Source organism: Neltuma alba, unplaced genomic scaffold (genome assembly GCF_004799145.2).
Source record: "Neltuma alba isolate B1F8T4 unplaced genomic scaffold, ASM479914v2 tig00011011_pilon, whole genome shotgun sequence".
NCBI lineage: Eukaryota > Viridiplantae > Streptophyta > Magnoliopsida > Fabales > Fabaceae > Neltuma > Neltuma alba.
This window is the reverse complement of record NW_021635764.1, coordinates 148599-172008: the sequence shown is the minus strand read 5'-3', so window position 1 is coordinate 172008 and position 23410 is coordinate 148599. Positions and strand designations below refer to the sequence as shown.

The 23410-nt window shown below is 33.7% G+C and overlaps 2 protein-coding genes across 2 annotated transcripts; both read right to left on the bottom strand.

The window, feature by feature from the left end:
- Positions 1–1601: 1601 nt before the first annotated feature.
- Positions 1602–3041, bottom strand: LOC114760667 (scarecrow-like protein 21). Its single transcript, XM_028949950.1, has one exon. The coding sequence runs from the start codon at positions 3039–3041 to the stop codon at positions 1602–1604; it is 1440 nt and encodes a 479-aa protein (XP_028805783.1).
- Positions 3042–11864: 8823 nt separating this feature from the next.
- Positions 11865–22054, bottom strand: LOC114760665 (embryogenesis-associated protein EMB8). Its single transcript, XM_028949946.1, has 14 exons — positions 21700–22054; positions 21504–21593; positions 20909–20970; positions 20526–20626; positions 20274–20363; positions 18412–18534; positions 17448–17525; positions 15918–16003; positions 15722–15770; positions 14196–14252; positions 13965–14095; positions 13800–13883; positions 13223–13292; positions 11865–12677 (listed from the first exon to the last, which is right to left on the bottom strand). The coding sequence occupies exons 1-14, from the start codon at positions 21954–21956 to the stop codon at positions 12240–12242; spliced, it is 1716 nt and encodes a 571-aa protein (XP_028805779.1). The 5' UTR covers positions 21957–22054; the 3' UTR covers positions 11865–12239.
- Positions 22055–23410: the final 1356 nt, after the last annotated feature.

The window sequence follows — 23410 nt, the reverse complement described above, 5'->3', positions numbered from 1 at the left end:
TAATATTACTTCCAGTTCTTAATATAAGATCTTATTTGATTTTTATTTTGGTCCTAAATATAAAATCCCAATCCACTTTGTTTCTCATATATTAATAATTTTACCTAAGACAGTCCTTCTAACATAATAGTTTTAAACCAATAAACTTGATTAGTAAGGATATTTTAGTAAAGAAAACACATAGTTATTACAAATAACTAACTTAACTTTTTTTCTTAATATTTTCAAATTAGTCAACTAGTTCTTATAAATAAGACCGGAGATAGTATATCTTTAAATATGCTATCGATGAGTTTAACGCTCTTCACAAAAATATGTTAATAACACTCAAAAGTATATGCTTCCCCTGCATGGTGTTTTATTTTAATCCATCAAAGAAAATACAGAAACTGTGTTCACTGGTTCAAAATATCCAATTTGGCAGTCTCAGGGTCGTTCATATTTAGTTGAAGATTCTCCTTTGGCCATAAAATAAAGTACTCCTCCGGTCCTAATTATAAGACCCAATTGACTTATTTGAAGAGATTAAGGAAGTAAGTTAAGTTGGTTATTTATAATAAATAAGTGTTGTCATTCCTAAAACATCCTTGCTAATTAAGTATATTGGCTAAAACTATCATTATTAGAAGGATTATCTGGGAAAAAATGCATAATATAAGAGACAAAATGGATTGGGGTCTTATATTAGTACCAATAAAAAGTCAAATAGAGTCTTATAATAAGAACCGGAGGAGTACATGTATTTTCTTTATCTGGTGACAAAAATGAAGGAGGCTTAGCTTATTCCCTTGCTTATTGTAAACAAGATAACATAATTAAGTGATGGAAGACAAAATTAGTTGGATCAAATTATTTTAATCGATCTGCACACTCTTTTCTAATATATAATTAATCACCTAAAAGAATCGCCATTGTTGACTCTTTTCAAATAAATTAAATTAATATTACTGATATAATAATATTATTAATTAACAAATTATAAAACCATTAATTCTTTTCACCTCTATATAGTCTTCTATCATGTTCAAATTAATTTCTTCATATAATTCTCTTGAGAGCTTTAGCTCCAGCATTCCTATTTCTCATGCCTATATTTCACACGGACATAATATCTATCAGCAATCCCTTGGACATGGAAATGAAAAAGAAATGTCATCATGATAACAAAATATACCTAAACTTTGAACCTAGACATGAATTAATCCATGGAATAAGACTAGGGTTCTTCATAATTTGCCAGTCAAAAAGAAACTAGGGTTCTTCGTGTTGATCGAAACACATTGAGAAGGCAGAAAGAGACGACTTTAGATAATATGTTCAAAGAAGATATATATAATATATGCGTCATGTATTATACCTTGAATATATACTTAAACAATAATCTAGGAGCTAGTAGGTGCCACTGAAAACTCTACAATAACAGAACAAGATGGATCTTGTAGCTAACAGTAGTCAAATAGAGAAATAATAATAATAATTATAAGTTAAGAATATTAAAAACTCATCATCATTTTGAGCGTAGGTTTTACCAAAATGATGAACAGAGGTTAGGGATTATTATTATTATTATGATTGTTGACGACGACGGATCATAATCATCATCACAGCACTGTCTGCCATGCCGAGACTGTAAGAAGAAACCTATTTTGCCATCCCAAAGATATGGCTCTTCCGTCGTCTCTCTCTGAAACCCTGAAACCCCCACCGCCTCCTCCTCCTCCTCCTCCGTCGTCTTCAAACTGAAGTGGAGAATAATGCGTCCTCATCTTCAGAAGTAGCTTCGCTTGAATCAAAGCTTTTGAGCTCACTTTTGTTCCGCTGAAGCCATGGCTCTCCATCCTCGCCTTCCATGTTTCCATCCTCTCGTACTTGGGACAATCCGAGCCGTCCACGTCGTAGTAATTCAACATGGTCTTGATCTCTTTTCCCAGAAGCTTCTTCTCTATCCTCAGCCTCTCTGTGCTGTCCATAGGTAAGCAATCATCAAGAGAATCGAACATGGCGGCGAAGTAGTGCAATGAATCAGTGAATCTCGACAAGAACGTCCTGGGGCTTCTACTTCCTTCTTGCTCCACAAGCACAACAATGGAGGGGTTGAGGGAATGAACAAATCCCAATGTGTCAGAAATCTTCATGAAGCTACTCAATGTGTTCAAATAAGAGACCAAATTCACACCCACTGTTTCATTCTTTTTCTTCCTTAGGTTAATCACACGTGAGCCTCGAAGCAAGCCTTGGAATTCAAACACCAGATTGGTGAATCCCTTTGAGAAGCTGATCAAACGAGATTCCGTTTCTTGAAGCTCTTTGAGGTTCTTCCCGAAGCCTGTGATTCTCAGAGATATTCTGTTGCCGCTGGTGGCTTTCTCGGAGAGGGATTGTATCAGAGAAGGCCATTGAAAACCATAGGAGACATCGAAGTCGATGACATGTAATGCTCGGTTGTTCTTGTCTTCCTCGTTCTCGAAGGCTTCAAGGATGGCTTGGTTGGCTGTGAAGTGAGCGAATTGGTAGTACGGTGAGACTCTATAAAGGTCGGTGAAGGCTAAGAACTCTTCTTCACTTGTGGGTTCATCCATCAGCACGTCGTAGAAGGGGGATTTCCGGGTGAGGAGCCGAGCAGCGAGGCCGTCGGCGAAGTAAGCGACGACGCGTTGGACGGAGTCGCCGGTGAGAGAGACAGTTTGGTAAAGCTGGGTGAGGTTGTCTAGGGCAGAGTTAATGTTGGTGTCATCAACACAAGTGGCTGTACTCAGGAGAAGGTGAATCAGAGGGAGGCCATTGCCATCTTCTAGAACTCCTCTTCGATTTCTCATGAGGTTTTGATCTTGACGAAGCATTAGATCTCTGGTTTGAAGCAACCTAAAGATCTTCCCTTCCAAGCCTTGTTCATAGGAGGAGAAGGAATTGTGGTGGTGATGATGAAGATGATGATCTCTAGTACTCATCATCATCATCTTTCCTTTCTTTTTCCTCTCTGATCTACCTGCAGAAACTGAGAGGCTGAGATTCAGAAGCTCTTCTTCCTCTGGATCTTCCATAATCTGAACAAGAGACGAAGAAAAAGGAAGAGAGATGAGGAAGAGTAAATCTAGGGACAAAAAAAGACACTGGCTTTATATGTATATATGTGTGTTATATCTATCTTCTTTGTGGGGTTTTTATGAGAGATTGAGAAGGGATAGCTCACAAAAATTCCTTTGTGTCATGACATGGGTATATATAGGACCAAGAAACCAAGGCAAATGTGTCCCCTACTTCTCTAATATTGACAATCTGAATACTGCTGTTATTATTTATATTTTGACTAACGATAACGATTAACAAGAGAAAAATAACATTGATTAATTAATTAACATCATATATGTATATATATATATATAAGATCTCTACTTTTCCCTCCTTTTTGCTGCCCATTGAGTGTATTATAATTGTGGTTTGTAATAAGACGGAGAGATTAAGAAGGGTATCTTTTTATTCTTAAAGAATCGATCATGAGTGGAAGTGGAAGTGTGTCTTGGGTCAGGGGAAAACAAGCACATTGATCTTTTCATTAATAATTTAATAATAATAGTAGTAGTAATAATATAATATAAAGGGGACTGCTTTTCAAATCTACGAAAGGTCCTGTTTTTGGGTGGCTTTATAACTCTCTTTTCCTTTGGTAGTTGGGAAGGCCTGGAAGATGCCATATGCATTGGACAAGAGACAGCGGTGTCAATGGGGAATCAAACGTACCGTCCTTTAAACAATTCCCTTCATCATCATTTTCCCCCCTCTCTTCTCCTGTTCCTTTTCCCTTTCTGCGTAATGATATGTAAAATCCCACAGCTAGCATATACACACACATACACACACATCAGTTGAGAATTGCATATATGCCACATATATCTCTATCTGTATCTATATATGCGGTGCATATACGTGCCTCGGTATAGATATAGATCTGAATCAGGGTTTGAAAAAATGAGGGGTTTCTTTAGGCTTTTGGTGGAAATAACAAAGAGGAAACGGGGATTCCTTGAAGATATTCTTCTAAAGATGGATCTGATTGGCAGAAGAAATAATGAGAGTTTCTTACAAGTATTTTGGTTTGTTTTAGTCATACATTCCTTTAATAAGTACATAGGGATCCTGCAAGGAGACTTTTTGACACTTTCTCATCATAAATATGCCAGGACAAATAGAAGCTAACAAGAAAAAGAAAAAGGGTGACCCGATTTAATTACTTCTCTGTAGGAAACTAGTTGATTTTTCTGATATGGACTATTTACTATATCCGCTTATTCAAATCTGGTTTTTCTTCTTTCCTTTCTGCTAGTGATTGGTCTAGAAGCCAAACTAGGTTAACTATTTTTTAGAAAAGCATCTGATATGGCCTGCATAAAAGAAAGAATCTTTTAGATCAGCACAGGGCAATATATTATTCCAGCTTTCTCACCTAAATATGCTGCATGAACATCCTTGGAAGGTATATTTGTTCAACAAAATTTCAAGGGTTCTTTTTAATTACTTTTTTCTGAAATAAGCTAATTATACTGACACTGTGTTGCACCACAAATATGAAAATACAAGATGATGAGATTGTGAGGAGAAGATGATGACATTGGAATTTGTGTTTGAAATGGTCATGGGAAGAAGTGGAGGATCCTGAAAAAGTCACATCAAAACATGGAAAAGCACTAAATTCTTGATTGTCTTGTTAAGGGAGGACACAATATAGATATATATATATAATTATATATAACTTGTTAAAAACAATACTGGACACTAATTAATATGCTCCAAATGGGGCACATTATTAATATGCTGCCTCATGCAATCTCAAACTGACAAATGGCAGCTTCTTGTATGCATTAAACTACATTATCTATGTATCTATCTACTATATATCTGGTATCAGTATCAGAAGAAAGAAACAAGAATCCCCCATGCACATATAAGTTAACCCTAGCTGTCTACCTAGCTCCTCTCTCTCTCTGTATTTATATAATTATCATATCAGTAAAATTGAGAAGCCAGAAAAGAAAGAGAAAAAGAAATAGTATAGTGTAAGAGACCAAAACCGAAATGCAAGAAACCTCATGGTGTCAAGTTGATGAGTAGAAAGAAAGGAGAGAGAGGGAGAGAGAGACGGGAAAGACGGAAAGGGAAAGCGAGGAAGAGAAGGGAAGTGGTAAGGTAGAAAAACATGCTCGGTGTCAGACACACCCACGTGAGGTCTCTCTCTTCACATATTCTCAAACACAAAGCAGACACACCCAAATTCCTTTTTTCCCTTCTTTTCACCCCTTTGCGTGCCAAAATCAACCACAAAAAGAAAATGATATCTCATGTATAACCCTCCCCTTGGTGAAAAAGAAGAAGGAAAAAGTAAACTCAAATGCTCAAGAATCAAACCAAGTTTAGCTGTTTAGGCCATTGACCTCTCCATCAAGCTCAAGAGTAGAGGCATATATATATCCACTGGTTTTTTATGTGTTTACTGAATTTGATCAAGTTATTCCAGAATTAGAAATTGAAAAATGCAAAGAAATATGAATTCACAGTTATGAGCAGATATGATGAAGATAAAATGAAAGAAGCAAGAGGGCATGGGCATGGGCATGGCACGCACCATATGTATAGATGTGGTATAGTATTATAGGTGTATAGGAGGGGTGATGAAGAAGAAGAATTGAAGAGGAAGAGAGAGAAGGGGGAGAGAGGTAAAAATGGTGTCAGGAGGGGGGGAGAAGGAGGAGGAAGTGTAGGGCAATCTGATAAGTGTCACTCAGCTAAGAGATGAGGGAAAAATAGTATAGGAAGGTGTCAGACAACCCCACGTGAGGGATTAGTAATTTGTCTTTAGGAATATATATATATATACACACATCTGGGCTCGATTCTCGAGAAACAAACACAGGGAGGGAGGTTGCATCCAAATCCATGTAGTGTTTTGGCCTTTGCGTGTGAGATCCCATTGCGTGAGAGAATGAAAAAGAAGAAGACAACAGGTAGGGCAAAAAGATAGAGAGGAAGAAAGGAAGAAGAGAGAGAGAGAGTCCATTTACTTACATATGCTTTCTGAGGGAGCAATCGTGTCAGCCATCAAAAAGAAAATTGATAGATAGGGAAAGCGAAGTAGAGCAAGTAAGTCATCGTCCACACACCAAATAGTTTTTTCAATATTCCCATTATTATTACTCATCTCCCCATTCACCCCCAAAAAAAAATCTTTTCTTTTTCACATAACTTGAACATTCTCAATCATCCTTGCTGCTTTAAAGGTTTTGATCTAGTAATAATAAGCAGGTAAGATTCCAAGCTTGATGCTATCGGAATATAATAGATTATTATGACAAGTTTGTTAATTTCTTTCATTAGATGAATTATGGCTTAAAAAAAAGTAAACTTTCAAGATGTATCTGTATGTGGCCTCTCGTGTTTGCTTAATTGGTTTGATGATGTGTTTATATGTTATACTACTTCTGTTACTTGATATAAGAGCTAGATAACTAATTCAAGGATATTTAAAAAATTAGTTAACTTAGTTATTTATCACAAATGTATGTTAATCTCCATAAACTATCATCTTCAATTATATACATTGGATGATTAGAATTATTCCTTGGTACTGTAATCCCTTATAATCAATAGAGATATTTTGAAAAAGGATAAGAGACGACATAATGGATCAAGAAATTATATTTTGGATCAAATTAACTTTACAATTAGCTCTCATATTAAGGAGTGGATGTACTATAAATCAAGATGGTAAGTGGTTATAATGATGTCTTTGTGATAATGGAGATCAAAGAGACTTGTTTCCTTCTTAAAGTACAGAAAAGAGAAACAAGGGTTTGTGAATATATATATACCGGTGTTTTGCATGGTTCAGCAAATTAATTAACGAAGTAAGTGAAAGAGGGAATAATCAATCAATTAATTAATTAAAAAAGAAAAGTAATATTATTGGAGAGGCATTTACAGCCACATGACATGATCCGTAAAATCATGGGGCTATATGTTTATATTTTTCTTGAGGATTGGGAAACCGATTATTAATAAATTATTTAATATTTTTAAGTAAAATAATAATTTAGGAGGGAGGAGCAACAGAAACAGCAGCAGCACCCAGATGTTGGTTGTCTTCATCCTAAGACGCAAACCATTTGGCTCACCACAGCCATTGTCTTCTTTGTTGTCATTTAATTAAGTGTTTTTTGTTTGCATTAATATATTAATTAATTAATTAATTAATTATGATTAAGCCTCGTGGGTGTCATCATGAACTCTCGTACGACAACATGTTTAGAGGATCTTCCTGATCTTATGATTCTTTGCACTCCAACGTTTGCCCCTTCCCATTTTTTTTTAATATTGGTATTGCCGTTAGGGCTCCCTTTTTTATTTAATCTTTTTCTTCCTTAAATTGCACTTTATTCTTTTAACATTTTAAAAGATACCATTTATGTTTGTTTTTAGGAAAAATCACAAAAAAAGACCTTAAAAATAAAAAAATTGCAAACAGGAACCATTACAATATTAGTATTGGTTTTGAAAATAATTGATTAGCAAATAACAACAATTATATAATTTTTCAAATTTTAAAATCCTTTTTTACCATTTTTTCTTGTTTTTTTTCCGCAAACTGACTTTTATCTTAAGTAATTTTTGCAAATTGAATTTAAGATAAAAGTTGATTAGTATAATACTATTAATGTCTAGATAGGTTTTAATAAATAAAAAAAAAAGCCGATTTAACATAATCTTAGTTAAATGATATATTAAAAAGTGAGTTTCAGAAAATTTAAATTTATAGAAAAGCCAAAAGTGAAAAATCAGAAGTTAAAAATGATTTTTTTAACTTTAATATAATTTTCAAACAAAGAGTCATTTTGCCTAAACATTGATCCCATCATAATACTTAGTTTCTAACTGGCTTTTGGATTTTCGGTTGACTGAAGGTTATCCCAAACAAATTCCTTCTAACAACTAAATTTAACATGAGTATAATAGAAAGTTTTGTAAAAATGGTTAAGAGTTTTAATTATAAACTTTTATGTATAAAACAAATCTGTTTTTTTAACCTTATAATAAGTATCTTTTGAGGTAGATTAATTTGTCTTATCAAATGAATATAGTCTTAGAAATTCAATTAAAAAAAAAAGTTGTTGTCCCATTTGTTTAACAAGTAGTACGTTTTACTAATACTAATGTAGCTGTTTGGTTGACTTTGTCATATTTAACGTGATCTACTTTGAAGTTTGAGTAGAGATGGCAGCATATTTCTAGTTTGAAGATTGATAGGCCTTAAAATAAGGGAGAACATGCCTATAGGTGGTAAAAAAAAAAAAAAAAAGGAATCTCTAGAAAATTTATTTTTGCAAGTAATTTGTGATTTTTAAGAATGAGTTATAAATAACTTTTCAATTATGATTTTCAGAATACGAGGTAAATATATGAGAAGAGTTTTATTTTGTCTTACATAAAACATGCTCATAAGTGATTTTAAACTTGATCCCAACTAGAAGCTTATCCTAATGCATGCTGCTTTTAAACCCTCAACAAATCTAAGTGGATATATGGGATGCGTGTGTATATTCTTTTTACCCGAAATATAAGATGTTTTTTTTATTATTTCACGCACCTTATAAAAAGTTTGTTACCATTAAATTTGTTTTAACAAAATAGCTCATGATTCTATTTTCCTTTCAATGGACAATTTACGAGATATTAAAATTTAAAACATTATATAATATTACATAACATCTTATATATATATATATATATATATATATATTATGGACTAAGAAAGTTTTCTAAGTGGCGCCTTATAATAAGGATAGGAAGAATATATATATATATATATATATATAATTTAGACATATGTATTATATATCAATAGTATGATTTTTACTATTTTTTTATTTTTGAATGTAAATAATCATTTCCTTAATAGATGAAAAATTATAAAAAGTTTACTACTAGAAAAATAACCTCTCTTTCCTTTTTTTACATGTAAAAAAAAAGTTCATACAATTGATTCATAATTTGTTTAATTAAATTAATATCACACAAGTATATAAACTTTTTTCCTGCTCTAAACATATGCCCTAAATTTAAAGTATGAAAACTATATTCATCCTATATATTAAGTTCAACTATTTTTCAAAAGCACACTACATTATATACATACCTGCTATTTATCAGGACCACTGTTATTATAAATATAAGTTCCTAGAAAACGATTTTATTTTTTAGACATAAACTATTACATGTTCTCAAGAGAATATAATAATTGAACCAGATAAAAAAATGTGGCAAAAAATTATTAAAAAAAGCGTGAAAGGGAGTTAAGAATAATTGAGATGGTTGAGAAGCATATATAGTTTGATATATGGATGTGGAAAGATTATACAATAAAGTTTGATAGCAATGTGGCAGTCTAAGGCACTATTATGAGATGCCTTTTGAACTTTCAACTTCCTTTAATTAATTTATTTTTTTCTCTGTTATTCCTCTCATTAATTAATTAAATTATTATTCTAATTAACCAAAGGCATCTTTGTAACAGAATATATCACTTTACATCTGTTAGTCAAAAGATCAAGAGGGATTAACAAAGATAAAGACATGCATTTATATATCTAAATATAATATAATATAATATAATAGGTGAAGGCTCCCAAAATGATTAAGTAATAATTAATTAGTATGCACATTGGACAGAGGCTGAGAAAACAAGGAGATAACTAAGGGAAAGGGTTTATGCTTTGCTTCATAGTAACTAGTTATTTGATTTAATTAATTAATAATAAAAGTGGATTTGATGAATATTCTGAGAGGAATATTGAGAAAAAATAGGTGAAGAAAGTTCTATTCCTTTACCCCCCCAAATTTCTTATTATTACTTGGACGTCACATTTGTCTTCCTCTGCTTTGATTCCTTATATCAAACACGTCATTTGTCTTACCAAAACCTTTTGTCCAGAGACGCACTTACGATCCTTCACATGTCATGCTTCTCTAAGCAATATCCAGGGAACCAAAAGAAAAAAAAGAGAAAGAAGGGTTCAGCTGGTGCCAGGATATTTAAATATTTTGTGGTTTATTTATACCATCTTGAAATACTTTTAAGTGTTTCTATCCTCTCTTTTTTAATATAAGAGCTAGTTTGATTTTTAATTTTATCATAAATATAAGACTATAATCTATTTTGTTTCTCATATTTATTTATTTTTCAAGTAGTATTTGTAATAGTTGCATACATTAACTGTTCAATTAAATAATAATTTTAGCTAATACTTGATTAATAAGGATATTTTATCGGATACAACACTTAATCATTACAAATAACTAACTTAACAAACTTTCTTAATTTACTTAAATTAGTTAATCAACTCTTATACTACCTCTAGTCCTAAATATAAGAACTGGTTGACTAATTCGAGTAGATTAAGAAAATATATTAAGTTAGTTATTTGTAATAAATAGATATTGTCTTTCCTAAAATATCCTTGTTAATCAAGTTTATTGACTAGAATTACCATTATTAGAAGGACTATTTTGAAAAAAAGATAAGTAAATTTGAGAGACAAAATGGATTGAGATCTTATATTTAAGATCAAAATAAAAGTTAAATGAAGTCTTATATTAAAAACCGGAAGTAACATTAAAAGTCAGAGGTAGCATTGTGATATTGGATGTATCTGAAAAAATATTTTAAATTGCAATCACAAAATACTTTGAGCCAAAAGATACTTGATAATTTCGACAGATATTTTAGGTATTGGATCAACCTTATCCTAAAAAAGGAGAAGGCCATTTTCATACATGACTTTTTATATTATTATTAATTGATTGATTATTTCACTGATATATCTTCATCTACAAGTGACTTGAAGTTTTAAAATTTATTTGTGTAGGGCAAAAAGAAAAAAGGAGGAATTTTTGGAAGGTATATCATCATTATTATCACATCAAATTTCATGATAGAAATTATCGATTGATTAATGAGAAGGAAAATATCTGCATTAAAGAAAAAGTTTAGAAAAATTTTAACGTCACTTTTTTTTTTTTAACGAAAGTTGTTCTGTAATATAATTTAATTTCATGTTTGAAAAAAAATTAGTATTTGCTTATTCATTTTTTGTGATACGTTTGTTTATTTTTTCAAACAATGAGAGGCATTACGGTTCGAACGAAGAACTTCCAGCTAGTTACCGATATGTTTATTATTGTTTTCTATCTTTTAATCACACTATTATACCTTATGCACTATAAACTCTGAATTTGCGAATTAAAAAAAAAAAAGTCAACTACTTTTCTGAAACCAATGGACCACCCCCCTACCTCACTAGGTTCCATATTGATAACAAGTATTGTCTGTTGTTTTAACTTTGAGCGCATTATAATCAAAGTAATTTCCTATTCATCATTAAATGCCTATGCATTTAATTTCAAATAAAACGTAAAAAGAATACAGAAAAAGTGGCATCTAAATGCAGGCAATCGGGCATTTTTTGAAGCGATATGGAGGTAGTAAAATCAACTCCAAGCTAAAGATATACTTCTTCGATTCTTAACGTAAGACCTAATTAAGTAATTTAAATAAATTAAAAATATTAATTAAATTAATTAATATGATATGTTCTTTCTAAAACATCATAGTTATCTTTCTTGATTCTCTCCCTCTCTCTCTTACATGATTATTATTAAGAGAATATTAATAAGGTTGATTTGGAAAAAAATTGATAAATATGTAAAATAAATCTTACATATAGAACTAATATCAACTCTCAAATTAGGTCCTACATTAAGGATAAGAGGAATATATATTTGTGTTACATGGCTATATATACTTTCAATATAGAATCATCTGCAAAATGTTATGATATATGATACTTGTTTATATCTATTCTCCAATGTTTTTCATTATTTTTCAATATATACAAACACTTATTGCAAGAAATTCAAGACATAACATTATTTGAACTCACTGGGATTTGCTTGAAGATTGATATACATTCTTCAGCATGTCATCTGATGCCCAGGATATAACTCAATGGTGAATGTACTTCAGCATCCTTAAATATGGCCTTTAAGGGTAGTCCTCCCTATATTATTTCTTTCCCTTATCCTACGTAAGTCTAGGAAGGTAGATGTTGACTACAATCAAGGCAGATAAACAGTATATAACACCATATATCTACCCACATATCAAACAGAAAAAAGTGAAGTTAAATTATATGAGATTATCTTCTGAGAAATCCAGCTGGTAAGATACCCTTTAACCTTTTTCCAAACACAACACGGAGTGCTGAACCCACCAGAGGCCAACTTGTAGTAACAGCAATATAAAGAAGCAACCAGATGGACCATCGATTTTGCCGAGATAACTGACCTAAATATCTCTTGAAAGGTGCTATTACATCAAGGGGTATGGCCTCGCCTTGCATGCTTGGAGTTTCTGCAATGCCAGGGGCATCATCACAGTTTGCATCAGCTCTGGGCACTTCAACTTGTTCTTCTTGGATCCTTTCATTGGGTTGATGCTGATCAGATGGTATTGCTTGTGACTCTTCCTCGTTCTGTGTTGTTTGCTCGGACGCTGCCACCATTCCATTTTTGGTAAAGTTTACGTAAGGGCCCTGATCAATCGGTGTGTCCCATGGTGTGTGTGGTTTAGAGATCTGCATCATTCAAAGGTTACACACAACAGAAGGGTTTCAGCTGGAAGAAATAGTCTAAAAATCGCTTAAAAATCTCAATAGGGTACTAAAACATGGATGAAATGATCAAATGCATAAATTTAGAATTTGATGGACCTGTAATTTTTGGGCCGATGAGGGAAAGGCCAATGCCTATGAGAAGAAGATAAGACAATAGACAGTACAAGATGGTTGGCCATGCACACGTGGGTGGGGGGAGTGGAAGAGAGATAAAGGGCATGTGTGGAGTGGGGAGGTTTTATTGAGCGGTTCTCGGGACTAAGAAGCAAGGAAAGAAATTGGTACTGTGTGAGAGCCCAAGCAAGCTAGGGCAGTGCTTTCTTATTTTCCTTTCCTTTTTGCTGTTACTTATTTCTGTGCGTGTCTATAGACTTCTGTTGCTGTCTTATGAGCTATAAATATTCAGAAGAAGGATATTTCGGTTTTATTTTGGCCTGGGTTCCATCAGAATCAAAGGATTTGTAACTTATCAGTAAATAAGCAAAATATCAGTAGCATATTTTTACCTCCTTCTGTACATGCATATATTTGCTAGTGAGTAGCACACCAAGAAATTCATTTGCAGCTCTTACCCACCTGCAAGAGGGGGAAAAAACCAATTGGCTCGTTATCTTCTAATTAATAGTTGTTTGATCGAAGGTATATCAAGGGCAATCTGATCCAGCCAATAAAAAAATTATTATTTATGATACTATTATGCAGCATTACTATTATCAGATTCCCCGTGTTTACCCATCTCTTAACAAAGCCAGAAACAGTTTCATAGCCGGCAAGTCAAGTAACATCAAGATATTATATTATGAAGAAGCTGGTGAAATCATCTAAGCCAGAAACCAATAAACCCAGCCAGGACATAGAACGCTTTCGCCCAGTTTTGTCAGTAGTTTAGCTCCAAAGAAGCTAATGGAGTGTGATTATTGGATCCAACATGTTGGAGATCAGACATACAAGACCACTCAGCAAGATGGACTCAACATATTAGAAAGGGTTTTGTTAATAATTAAGCTCCAAACAAGCTAATCGAATGAGATTACTGGATTTAACAATATGCTAAAGAACAGACAATATGCATGTGTCAAATACCACAGGCTGGATGCAGTTATTCCCTCAAAGAACGCCAGATGTCCCCCATGCTTCGGAGTAGCCAGCACAATATTTTTATTCGCCCTATTGGAAAAGAATGTTATATTTGAGTCTAAGGAAAAGGCACATTAATAGAAAATAAGGAATGCAATAAAAGCAGGCAACCTGCATTCATCCCAGGGAATGGCTTCCCTGGTACAGACTGGATCATCCAAAGCACTAATACAGAGAAGCGGAACAGCCACAGATTGTATATAAAGGGAGCTGCTACAACGCCTGTAGTAGGTATCAACAGTCTAAGAAAACATGCAAACTTGAGGTTACTCATACTGGGTTGGCTAAAAATAGGAGATAATAAAAACGACAAATTATGCATTATATGCTAGATATTAGTACCTCATATTTCCCAACAATGCGAGTTGCATGATCATCAAAATCCCGAATAGAGAGTGACTGGCAAAGCAGACATATATAGTAAAACTTAGTACTGGTCTATAAAGACAATCACAGGATGTACACAGCATTGATAAGATGCCAATGATAATTGATATATGGCAAAAATTAATTCCAAATGCTTGTGGCCGAAAGCTTATACCTCGACTGCTAAAACATGTAATAAAATAACTAAAGTGTGCTAGTTGTTTTCTAGACCCTTGATAATGGAAATCAAACAGCATGTTATTGATAATTTGATGGACACTCGGGTTGGATGAGGAGGGTTCCCTCAAAAGCTAGCTTCTTGAGGAGGTCACCTACAGCCAGTTGCTGACAATTTTAAAAGGGCTTTTGCAGAGGGTTCTGAGGATTTTGATCGGTGACATAGCTAAGTAAATGTCCTTTTTTTCTAGGGGCACAGCTAAGCAAATGTCACTGAGTGAAGTGTCACAAAGTGAAGTTACTGACATGTAAATTCTCCAGGGAGAGCTAACTGATAGAGACTGAGGTAGTATGGTGGGGAAATCTCCGGATTAGTCAGAATTAATATGACCTTATTTATTTTCTTTCTCCTTCTCCTCATTAATGAGTAAATAGTCAAAGATAGGAATTTATTTTCTATTCCTAGCTTTTAGACGTGATTAGTGTACTGCCTCAATGCATATATTGTACCCAATATTGACCAATCAGAATCAGAATATATTTTGATCTCCCTGCTCGCATGTAGAATGCCTAAATCCGACATTGAGTAGTAAGGGATGAATCTATAGCATACTCGAGTAGATTGGCTCCTCCAACTTTACAGCTAGCTATTGGAGAAAGGTTTCCCGCCCCCCTAGGATGCCCATCACAACTTAAGATAAATTGTTGAGAATTATGTTATTCAAATTGCTAGAGTTTTCTAGTTCCTATTAAAGCAAGTGGAATAGCAAACGGATCTAGGATGCTTTGTTAGAGAAATTGATGCATTTATGCCACCGTGAAATTAAAAATCTGGCCACCTAGATAATACATATGTAACTAAAACAGCAGCTGCAACGAGGCAAAAGGCCAGAAAACAAAATAACACAAAATACTAATTCATTCACGCCTTTTCCTCTACATATAGTCCCTGATTGATGCCACTAGAAGTCTCCATAAGTTTCCTACGGTCCAAATTCCCTAAGTACCCTTGATTTCCATGTAACAGCACCTTTGGGATCAGAATACAAGTTCACATCCGCTGTTATACAAAAAGTTGGGTGCTTTATGAACTATCTCTGTGACCTACATTTCAATAGCATCGTCTAGATATGAAAATTAAAACTTCATTCCTATTTACCAATACAGAATAAATCAATAGAACATATGCATCAGATATCATAATGAGAATGAAATTAGCAGATCCACAACTAAAAATAACATACAAAACCACTTCATTTGTTCCTCATACAAACAATGCAGCAGATGTAATTATATGGTACTATAGTTCTAGAGAGAAAAGATACTTTTTCAATTCCTTCCCAATTTGCTAGACGAGTGAAGTGAGGCTGGTGCCTGCAATTGTGATTAATTCATTGAGACCTTCAATTAACACAATTACATTGTAATTGATATCTGCAGATAGCGTAATTTATAGACTAGACACAGAAAGGTTTTGTAACCTGGAAAATTAAAATAAACCAGAAAGGTGCAAAGACGTACATTTTGGCATAGCCTTGAAGTCCAATTGCAAGAGCTCTATCATAAAGCTTTTGGACAAGCCTACGGCTTATAAATCTATCTCCTATCTGCAAAGAAGAATACGAACGCTATGAATTCCAGTGGAAGTGGCAGTAATAGGCAAAACCATAAATGTTGTGATCATTCAGTATTCAGTAATATCAAATAGGCAGCGAAACTCAGTTAAGTACGATGTTTCAAGGCAAATTATTCAGTACAAAATAGAATTTCACGGATGAACCACATATGATTAGTATGTTGAAGGGTATCTGGGGCCTTCTAACTTTCCAATGCCTTCTATCATGTTCATATGTTTCTAAATTGAAATATGCGCAAGAGTTTTCTACCTTGCTTTCCAAATTGCGATAAGCTACAAAAATCAAACTACGTACACAAAATTTAATGATGTTCTAAATTGTACAGGCACTCATTTGACTTTCCACCATCAATAAAAAAAATCCAGTAACGCAAATTTCAGGGAAGACTTGACAGATACAGATGATGCAAAAGACTCAAAAGTAACAAGAAGATGAGTAAAAATAATTCTTGTTCAAGCAAGAAAGATCTATAGAAGGGCCTTCTGTTACCCGTCAGGGCTCCAGCCAGGGGAAATCAAACTCAAAAGAAACAGAAATCAAAACAAAAATATCAAAACTTGGGTATAAAATAAGAATTTGAAATCTTGATGGAAAAATATACTAAAAATAAAAAGTGTAAATTGAGTATAAAATCAAATATCCTTTTTTAACCGGTTTAGTATGTGAGTTACTTATTCCGAGAAGACTGCAAGTTACTCAATAAAAAATACTCTAACATTCTAGAATCATCAAATAAATAGCTCGCTGCATCATCAGTAATGTACGGAGGGGCTGTGGGGCTGTGGGTAGGATAAGAAGAATCTCAGCAGTCTGTGGGACAGACTTAGGCCTCTCAGAGGCTTTATCACAACCAAATGAGAGGAGAGTTGTCTTTTAGAGACTAAATTGAGCGCCTTAACCTCTGGAGGACAAATTGAGAAAAGAGTAATCTTTTAGATAACAAACCATTATATTCATCTTTATTTGTGAAAGAGAGCTCAGATTAAAATAATATCAGTTCTCTGTCCATTTAGATATCATCCAGTGTCTCATGAAACCTATAAAAGGTCTTCTCTATTTTCTTCCCTGAGTAAGAGCTGAAAAAAGAGGAATAGTTTCCCTTCATCTAAAAAGCAATATCCATGATAAACCATACTATTGTTTCATTTGAGCTAGAGATCACCTGCTTATGAAGTAATCTAGATTGTTGGAAGGATAAACTCACAAGGCATAGCAAGGGCTTTGGTAGAAAATGTAGACATCTCAAGAAGCTAGAGACGTGTAACTTTGACTGGAAATCAACAATAATCAGACGCGTAGAATGTGCAGCTTAGGAAACAATCAAATTTGCTTTGCTAAGTTCATATATCAAACTAATTCCTTCCTATTTGAAATGCCAAATTAAGATGCAGTTAATTTCAAGATACAGACTAACCAAAAGGTCCCAAGGAGAGCAAATAGCTACAGCCCCAGCCACGGGAATATTTTCACCCTCCTCACCAAGGTATTTTACCTGCATACATATTCAAATTATATAGGTTAACAATGACTGAACATGAGTACATTAACTATGTATAAATCCTAATTTGCATGCAGCTTAGAAAGTAAATGGAGCATGTTTCAATGACCATAATTAATTATTGTGATCAAATTGAAGCATAAACATAAAGCAGTCAAAATTTATCAGTTCCGGAGATAAAGCTTAAAATATTAGATTTTTAAAAAAAAAAAAAAAATTTGTGAACAAACGACTTCCCAAAAAGCTATATTGATTTCAAAATAAGATCAAAATAAAAATCCAATCATTTGGTAGGCAGAGGAAAGGAGGCATGCAGATAAGAAACCAGTAGGATTTTTTGCAATTTTCCCTTATCTTTTAATTCTTATATTTTGATCTTGTGTTTAAGGCAATGGTGGAAGGCCAGAGAAGTTTAGTTCACTAATAATAATTATTCAAGCAAGAAAGATTTAACATGTGCGAAATTGATATATGTGTGGTTTATAACAAAGCTGCAGGGAAAGTTATATGAGCAAGTAGAGAAGCATGCTATTAAGCAACAAATTTCAATATATTGAGATAAATCATGCATATATAGCTAAATGAATCAAATTCTAGAACTAAACCAACCCCCCCCCAAAAAAAAAAAAGAAAAAATATACAGTGGAGTAACACTTCATATACGAGTGTTAAAAAAAAAAAAAGCATGTTTTGTTTTTAGAAGCTCCTTGCTCCTTGCTATAAATGGCACAATAACAAAAATCGAGATCACAAGCTTCCAAACTCAATCATTAATGTGTTGAGAACTCAACTTGATATAGGTGTATGTAAATATACAAAATTTTAAATTAACGCTCAAACATGAAACTTTAAGATATAAGACTTGAGCTATGAAACTTACAAGAACGTTGGCACCAATACTAGTTCCAACAACAAACAAGGGAGCCCGGGGATACTCTTCATGTAGGTACCTAATCACTGCACGGGCATCCTCAGTCCATCCAGCATTGTAGAAACAATCAGACTGCAAAGGTTGAAATGAAAAAGAAGGCATTAATAGAGAAAAACAAATGCATCTTTGCATCAAAACACTTCAAAGGAATACTCATAGCAGAAAAAACGCATTACAGCCCAATCATTTACTATTTCAGCTATGTTTGGACCTAACAAGATGCGAGATCATGATGTACAAAGGTAAACAAAATCATAACCGAATGTCCACTCTCATAAGGGCTAGCCTTTACTTCTTTAATTTATTCGTCCATTATTCTATTTGGAAGTGTTGAGAAACTGATCAATAGTCCAAGGATAATTCATACTAATTAATTGTGAGAATAAGCCAGCAGATAAAGAATAATATGATATGACCATGATCTCCTTGATCTATAGGTTCAAAATTATCTAACTAATTTATCACCTGAAAGTCTAATAAACATCCTCATTTATGTAACTAGGAATTGTCATCCTTTTAGAGCATGGATTTCTGTATTCAGATCAGATTTATCCAGTTTAGTTATCACAAAAAACCGGGGGGGGGGGGGAGTGAGGGGCCGCATGTGTGTGTTGCTTACACACACATAAGAGAGCAAGTTCTCCCATGACATATATGTTTTAACAGTTTTTTTTTGGGGGGGGGGGGTGGAGGAAATAAGTGAAGAAAAGAACATATCTCCCCTTTCAAACAACAGTAAAGTAATGAATAAAGAATCACTATAATGTGGGACGGGAGTTAGTGATCAAGAGAAAGCTTGTGTTTGAGTGATCAAAGCATTTCCACAACACATGCTAACCAATTTTTCAGCTAATCTTCAGTTTTTTTTGGTATAACTAATCTTCAGTTTCAGTAGTGTCACAATGACATAAAGAACCTCTGAAACCACCAAGTTAGCATAAGTGACAGTGATGAGACCGGTACATTTCTGCATTAACTTTCTAAATATTTTAGTTCACCCATATTGATCTTAATCGCAGTAGAAGTTAAGCCCTTTGTCAAGGATGGGAATGAGGAGATGGCTTATAGATCAATGCCTTGAAACCCATTAAGTGTCAAGACTTAAGACAAGAATACATTTACTGCAAACTAGCCAGCTTCAAGCCAGCTAACTGATCTGGTTTGATCAATCCATCCAGTATTACTTAATTTTTGCTAATTCTTTTTCAAACCTTCACAGAAAAGAAGGAAGTCATCTCTGTTTCATGGTTTACTTGAGGCTAAACATAAATTTCGTGCAACTTTTTGACATGTATGAATTCTAGCTTAAGCTCTATTACCATTACACAGACCTTTTTAACTCCTGATCTGGGAAGAGAATTGACAACCATTATCTCCAGATTAAGGGCAGGCAGTTCTCCAATGGAGGGTTACTAGAAGTTGTAATAGTAAAGTCACCTGCCTGTTTTCTTCTTACTCTGGTACGGTGGCCAACCTTATTGCTTGCATCCGAAAGCCATGGCCCCATTTGATATATTATTTTAAAAATTAAGAAAAATTAATTTTGACAAAAGGCAACATGGCAGGCCCATTTCTGTACTTACACATAAATCACATATGCATTGCATCACAGACCTATGCATGTAAATATATATATACTGGCAATTACATCATGAAAATTATTTTTGGAACAGCATCATCCCCGTGGGGAGCACCAAGGTCTAATTAACACGCATATGGGCAAATATGATTTAACCAGAAAATTATTTTTGTGACTATTTGCAGTACTTGGGTTATGTCTTCCAAATTTCTCAGCTTGAAGAAAGACTAACCGTAATTGAAACACCTCCCAGACCTCGGTGATTACTGATAACTACATTCCACCCTTGCTTTGCTGTACTGAACGCAAGATGTTTGAGATACTACAGACAAAACACCATAAGATGTCACTATAATATAAAATAAATATCCTGTTCTACCATTAAAAGAATAAATAAATAAAGATTAAGCATTTTAAATGGTAAGGGAGAGAGGATTTACGCAATAACACAGTTATAGTAACAAGGATACATAACATTACTTACAGCAGATGAAGAGTCACTTGTTAGGCCGGGAATTACAACAACAAGAGGAGTGGGGTCATCTCTAGGAACAGCATCATCCCCGTGGGGAGCACCATGAGACACTGGAAAACAATCAAATACAAAAACACATATAAAATAAAATAAATTAAAATGAATTTATGCTCTAATTTAACATAAAAAGTAACATTAAGTTTACAACGAATAAATCAGATAACATGTCATATGACAAGAACCAAATGGTAAAGCTGTCAGAAATTAATTAACCTGGAGTCATGAAAGTAATAAAGACATGGGCTTGTTGATTTACATACTATGTATAAATAAACCAAACGTGTACATTCAACATTAGAACACTAGTCGCTTATTAAATATTTCATATATACCGTCAGAGCTCCTCAACCAGTCCAAAGCAATGGTTCCACCATCAGAAGTTTTATACAATTGTCTGTAAGAAAATAAGAGCAATTTTTACATGAAACCATCAATAAAATATAGAGACTCTACCAGAAGGTAAGAGATATTAATATGGATACAAGAGAAGAGCCAATAAATACATTGTGATGCAAGAATCATTAATGTTTAAATGTAATTTGAAGTGTTATATCATATACGGCTATCATATACGGTATGCATGTTACATGCATATCGAACACCATATGACTTTGTTTTCAATGCATTGGTTGTTATTTCTATGTCGCTGCTTACTACTGCCTCTCTGATGTACTTTGTTTCTCGGCTTACTCCGGAGAAAGAAAGAAAACGCAAGATTCAAAAAATTACCAACAGCCAGTTGTCAACAACTTAATTTAATAATGCATGTATCAAATTCTTCCATATTACTAACAGTACATGAATGAGAACAAAAATTTAGACAAACCAACGCTGCAAGGAAATGCTTTCTCAATCAAATACAGTATACCTTACAAATGCACAAGCACATTGACAAAAACAGAGCGGAAAGGAAAGTAAAATAGCAACCTTTTGTACTTGAAAGCGGGGGGCCTTCCGAAAAAATTCAAAAAACAAGTCTGCAAATGAGGGCTTGAAAGCCAGAGCGTCGGCAAATACCTGAAGAACTAGATTATTCCAATCAGCAAGAAGCACTCAAATTCCAGGCATTGATACCCAGGATATCGAGTAAAAAGAAAACGAACCAAGATAAGCTTAGCCATACCTCCCATGGAGAAGCGAACACTTGGAAACCACCCCATCATAGATTTCGGAGAAAGAGTTGTACGTTAACCCCACGGGAGAGCCTCTGAAACCGGAGAAAAAATCTTCGAGGAGATGAAACTCCAAGAAATTGTAAACGAATGCAATAAAAGCAATGGCGGCAGCAATTAAGTAATGCCAGAAGGGGATCAAAGAGAGGGAGGTGAGCAGAAGCCAGTAGGCATCAGAAGGGGAGGCATTGGAGTTTGCGCAATCCATGAGAAGGAAGGATTTATGAGTCCTTCGCTCGGAATGGGAATTCGAAACTGACTAAGAGTGAAATTTTCAGCGCGAAGAAAAGGAAATTTGTGTGGCGACGGAACTCACGGAATCATGGCGGATGTACCGAGCAAGACAAAAGATGTCAGCGGTGGGGCCAGCCGAAGGACATCCAAATCCAACAAGTGGCATTCGCAGCTTCAGACACGAAAAGCCAGGGATGATTGCCTCGTTGTGACCATAACCCATAAATTTTGGATAAAATTATTAAAACCAGACCGGAAGATGAGCTTTTTTCTAAAATTGTTTGGGTTGAAACAAAATCATAATTTTAAAAGTATTTTTATAGCATATAAAATAAATATATAAAAAAATTTATTTAGATTTTCAAAAAAGTGTTTTTAAAAATATTTTTAAGACAATTCAAACAACCCTTGCTCGTGAACCTTTGCATCTCTTGCACGAGTCTTGGAGCCTGTTAGATACTGCCAGTTTTACAAAATTTTAACAAAACTAGTACAGTACCTGTGCAATGCACGGTGTGAATTAGTATTTCTTCATATAGCATAAAAAGTTCAATCACTATATAGTGATTAGTTAAATTGATAGATATGCTTATGTCACCAAAAAAGAAAATTCATATACATGCTCGAGATATAAGGTTATAAAAAATTCTTTGTAAGTAACGTTGAAAGGTTTTTTTTGTGACGTTTCTATCATTTAAGACCATTATTTTCAAAATATTTAGAGCATCATTGATTTTAAATGTTCTATATGTGCTCTTATAACATGTTTGCTAATATAATCACAATTAACCATATGTCATTCCAAAAACCAATTGACTTCACTTATAATATTATTATGTATAAACATGATTGAAGCACTCAATTTTGATGGAAGACCAGGTATCCACTTATATATATATATATATAATTATTTAATTTTTAGATTTTTCTCAATTCGAGATTTAAAATACACCCGTATAATTTCATTTGACCACTACTATCAACAATGTAAATTAGAAATCATTATTGGATGGACCTGTGTTCATTCTTTCTTAGTTATTACTTCCTATTCTAAATACAAGATCCTATATGTATATTTAAAATAAAAAATGAGATCATACAATATAGTTATTTGATTTTTAGGTTATTCTTAATTTAAAATTTAAATTATTTATTCAAGATTTTTATTCCAAATCTAAAATGTAAAATAAATATTAAATTTTTTTGTTGTAAATATAATAATGAACTCTAAGCATTAAAAATTTGAAGAAACAACATTGCATGCAAGTCTCTTTAAATGCTATTAACTTATTTTTCTCTCTCTAACTATGAATAAATATATTTTATGATGAAAATAATTATTTAAAATCAGAAAACTTAGGTTAAAAGCATCCATTCCCATATCACAGCTAATGCTGTTCCTTGGACCTTGTGTTCGCTCTCATCTCA